Source organism: Rosa chinensis, chromosome 7 (assembly GCF_002994745.2).
Source record: "Rosa chinensis cultivar Old Blush chromosome 7, RchiOBHm-V2, whole genome shotgun sequence".
NCBI classification, from domain to species: Eukaryota; Viridiplantae; Streptophyta; class Magnoliopsida; order Rosales; family Rosaceae; genus Rosa; species Rosa chinensis.
In genome coordinates, this window is record NC_037094.1 from 64,418,534 (window position 1) to 64,422,699 (window position 4,166).

Sequence of the window (4,166 nt, forward strand, 5' to 3'; positions counted from 1 at the left end):
TAGTTTGTTTGTGTTCTTTGTGTGTAAATGTGTGTTAGCTCTTCCTCTCTATGCTTAGACTTTTTCATTGAAATTGCTTTCAAGAAAATACTTTATAACATTGGGGACAATGTTAAGTTCAAGTGTGGGGGGAATGTGTATTAGTGTTTAATATTGTGTGCTAGTGTTTAATATATAAAAAAAAAAAAAAAAATTCTAGTACTTTTTGTGTTTATTCTGGGTTCCTCCCAACACCAATGATGAACTTGAGCTTAGTATAAATGTGGGCTAGAAAGAATGTTTGGGTCTTTTGAGCTTTATGTTTTTAAAAATAAACCATTATGGATCAAGTGTTTGATTTCATTTATATCCATATTTGTCATATCAATATATTGAGCTAGAGAAGCATAGTGAGACTTGTGGGAGCTATTACATGCCATATAGTGAGATTTGAGCTTAATTGAAGTGCATGCATAGTTCTAAGCACTAATTTCTTCATGAGTGAACATCTCATTTGCTTTGCATCTCTAAAACTTGCTTCATATCTTTCGAAACTCTTTGTCTCAATTTTACATCTTGAAAATGATTTAGGCAATTAGGAATCCACCATGGCCAAATGAGTATGTCCCAAAAAGATTGAATATCTTTAGATTGCCATTTGAGCCTTTATGTTAGCCTTTCAATTCTTCACACCATAAATGTTTACCCTTAACTTAAACACTTGCCTTACCCTTTCAAGTTTTCTTAATGAGCAATACGAGATTGTTTGTGTCATGATGCTAAAAGAAACAAGTTTGGGGGTACTCGGAAAAGAATAAGTGTGGGGGTATTCTTTGTTTTGCAATTTAACTTTAGGGCTAAATACTGTTTACCACCCTGTGGTATGGACCTCGCATCAATTCAGTCCCTCGACTTTCAATTTCATCAAAAACACCCCCGCGGTATTATTTTCTCATCCAATAGGTCCTTCCGATTCAATTCCGTCAGTTTCTAACGTTAACTGCTGACGTGGCATTCCAACTCAGCAAAAGTGGGACCCACACGCATGTGAAATTCCCAAAATGACCCTGGGCAACATAATATGGAAAAATCCAAAGTTAATTCCAGTTTTGAGGTTGAGGAGATTCGAACCCCTCCCAAAGCATATGCAAATGAATGGTCCAACCACCAGACCACTTGCATACTTCTAGTATATTGCAAACAAAAATAGTATATATATCTACATAATAGTGTTTTTTTATAAAAAAAAAATCCACCCACCTCTCTCCTCCTCTCCTCTTCTTCTTCCGCAACCTGCACTCCCAAAGCCTCCTCCTGCTCCATGCCTCGCCCTCCAAATTGAAATCGCCGAAACCGCAGACGAAACTCCAACAGCACCACCACCACCACCACCACCGTCCCCACCGCCAAGCCCGCCTTCTACACTTCTTCTGACCCTGAAAACTTCCAAGCCACCTTCAACCTCAACAGCCTCTACCACTCCGACGCAATCACCGGAATGTGACCGTCGTCCACGATCGACCGGAGAATTGAGAGGTCCATGCGCGCCACCTCGCCGACAAACCCTAACTTGGGGGCGTTGGGGGCGGGGCGGGCGGTGATGAGCTCGCCGTCGGAGCCGCAGAGGTCGATGGCCTTGACTCCTTCTCGGTTGATCAAGGAGACCAAATGCTTGTTGACTTTGCCGGCCAAGAACATAGAGATGATCTCCATGGTGGGCGCGTCGGTGACACGAAGGCCGTCGTGGAAGTTGACCTCAATGTTGAGGCGCTTGAGCCAGAGGTTGATCTCGGGGCCGCTGCCGTGGACCAAGATGGGGCGGAGGCCGACGCAGGCGAGGAGGAAGAGGTCTCTGACGACGGTGGCCTGGAGGGTCTCGTCCTTCATGGCGGCGCCGCCGTACTTGACGACGATGGTTTTGCCTCGGAATTTCTGGATGAAGGGTAGTGATTCGGAGAGAATGTCGACCCGGAGCTGACCTGGAGTGGTATGAGCCGGGTGTTGGGCTTTGATTGAGAGTGAGTGTGAGTGCGGTGGACATTTGGGGCAGAAGAAGGTGAGGGTGTTGGGGAGGTTGTGGGGTGTTGGGGAAGGAGGGAATGAGATCAGAGATGGACAAGGGTGGGTTTTAGAAGCCAACATTTTGAGTTTGATTCTAGGGTTGTTTGGGTCTTCTGATCTCTTTGATTGAGAAAGGGTGGGGTTTCTCACCTATCGTCGGTGAGGAAGAGCTCAATGGTGGCTGGCATGGAGCAGGAGAAGGAGGCTTTGGGAGCGCGGGTTGCGGAAGAAGAAGAGGAGAGGAGGAGAGAGGTGGGTGGGTATTTTTTTTTTAAAAAAAACACTATTATGTAGATATATATACTATTTTTGTTTGCAATATACTAGAAGTATGCAAGTGGTCTGGTGGTTGGGCCATTCATTTGCATATGCTTTGGGAGGGGTTCGAATCTCCTCAACCTCAAAACTGGAATTAATTTTGGATTTTTCCATATTCAGTTGCCCAGGGTCATTTTGGGAATTTCACATGCGTGTGGGTCCCACTTTTGCTGAGTTGGAATGCCACGTCAGCAGTTAACGTTAGAAACTGACGGAATTGAATCGGAAGGACCTATTGGACGAGAAAATAATACCGCAGGGGTGTTTTTGATGAAATTGAAAGTCGAGGGACTGAATTGATGCGAGGTCCATACCACAGGGTGGTAAACAGTATTTAGCCCTTAACTTTATATTAGTGAAAGAAAAAAAAAAAGTAGTATAAAAAAAAAAAAAAAAAAAAAGAAGAAGAAGAAGAAGGAAAAAAAAAATTTCTCAAAAGAATGTCATTTCAATTCAATAATTAGTTTTTGTTTAAGTTTGGGGGAGTGGTGAGAAAGTGGAAATTTTGAGCATTTTTAGTTCTTAAGTTCTTAATCTCAAAAAGATGGTTGCTTATTAAGTTGCTTGAAAATTGTTATTCCATTCCATTTCATTTCTTTAACCCCTCACCTTGAGCCTCATTACATCCAATAAAAGCCCTTTTTCATCCAAGATGTGATTTTGTTGATAAGTGGAGATAAGATTGAAGAGCAAGCATATGGCGGTATTGCATGAGATTGTTTTGAGTGTAAATTAGTTAACCCATAAACACTTGTGTGAAAAATAGAGTGAATATCTTGTGAGTTTATGGCTAACATGGTTTGACATGCATTCTCAATTTTGGTATGTTGAAATGACAAATTAGAGACATGCTACACATTTCAAAATGCAAGCATTTGATCAATGATCCATGAAGTTTAAAACCTAACTTGATTTTCATGTCCTTTCTATATTGTGTTCCTTGAGGAAATTGTTGGAAGATTAGGTAGTTGTTGTAGTGTCGGATTTGGGTTAGTTTGCTTGAGGACAAGCAAAGTTCAAGTTTGGGGGTATTTGTTGGATCATAATTCATATACATATTTGTGCCCTAAAACATAGAAATTACTTGTTCTAAAGTCTAAATTTAATGTTGACTAATCCAATTTCATTATTTCCCTAATCTTGTACTTTTGGCTAACCTTTGTGTTTATTTATATATATTTATTATGTTTTCCTTATCATTCTAGGAAATAATGGAGAAGAATGGAAATGCATTAAAAAGTCAACCCTAGAACATTTTCTTACTCCGGCTAGGAGAAACTGAGCAAGACAAGAAAGGACGGGTAGCTGCCCGAACAAACAAACTCCGAATGAGTTGAAACTCTCCATTTTCATCCAAGACATACCAATGATAATTTGTTATGAAGAGTACTAGAGCTAGTTTTGAGTGGATAGCCTTCAAACAGTCAGTCCAATCTTCTGAAAGAAGAAAACTGGAAAACCTGACCTGTACGTATTTCAAAAGCATTTACGGTCGAACCACAATGAATTTAACTCTGAGATTCTACCAAGATGATCTAGACTCATGGAGAAACATTTGATATGCAGAAGTCAGAGGCCCATTCTGAATTCTTGGTGGAGATATAATTAAAGGAATAAAGGGGCAGAAAGTGACCTGAAAAACAGCTCAACATATTCCCACCCACATGAAGAAAGCTAGATGCTTTTCTCTTTTTCCTTCGATATATTTTTCTACTCCATTCTCTTTAATATATTAACATCACTTCCATATTTCTGCACCTTTATGCTTTGCTTTCATTTCATCATTACTCAATCTTTTCCATATTTTA

At 40.5% G+C, this 4,166-nt stretch overlaps 1 protein-coding gene across 1 annotated transcript; it reads right to left on the bottom strand.

Annotated features, from left to right (window-relative positions):
• Nucleotides 1–1,452: 1,452 nt before the first annotated feature.
• Nucleotides 1,453–2,121, bottom strand: LOC112178406 (acetylglutamate kinase, chloroplastic). The gene has a single exon (XM_024316555.1). It carries the CDS (start codon nt 2,119–2,121, stop codon nt 1,453–1,455), a length of 669 nt encoding a protein of 222 aa, XP_024172323.1.
• Nucleotides 2,122–4,166: the final 2,045 nt, after the last annotated feature.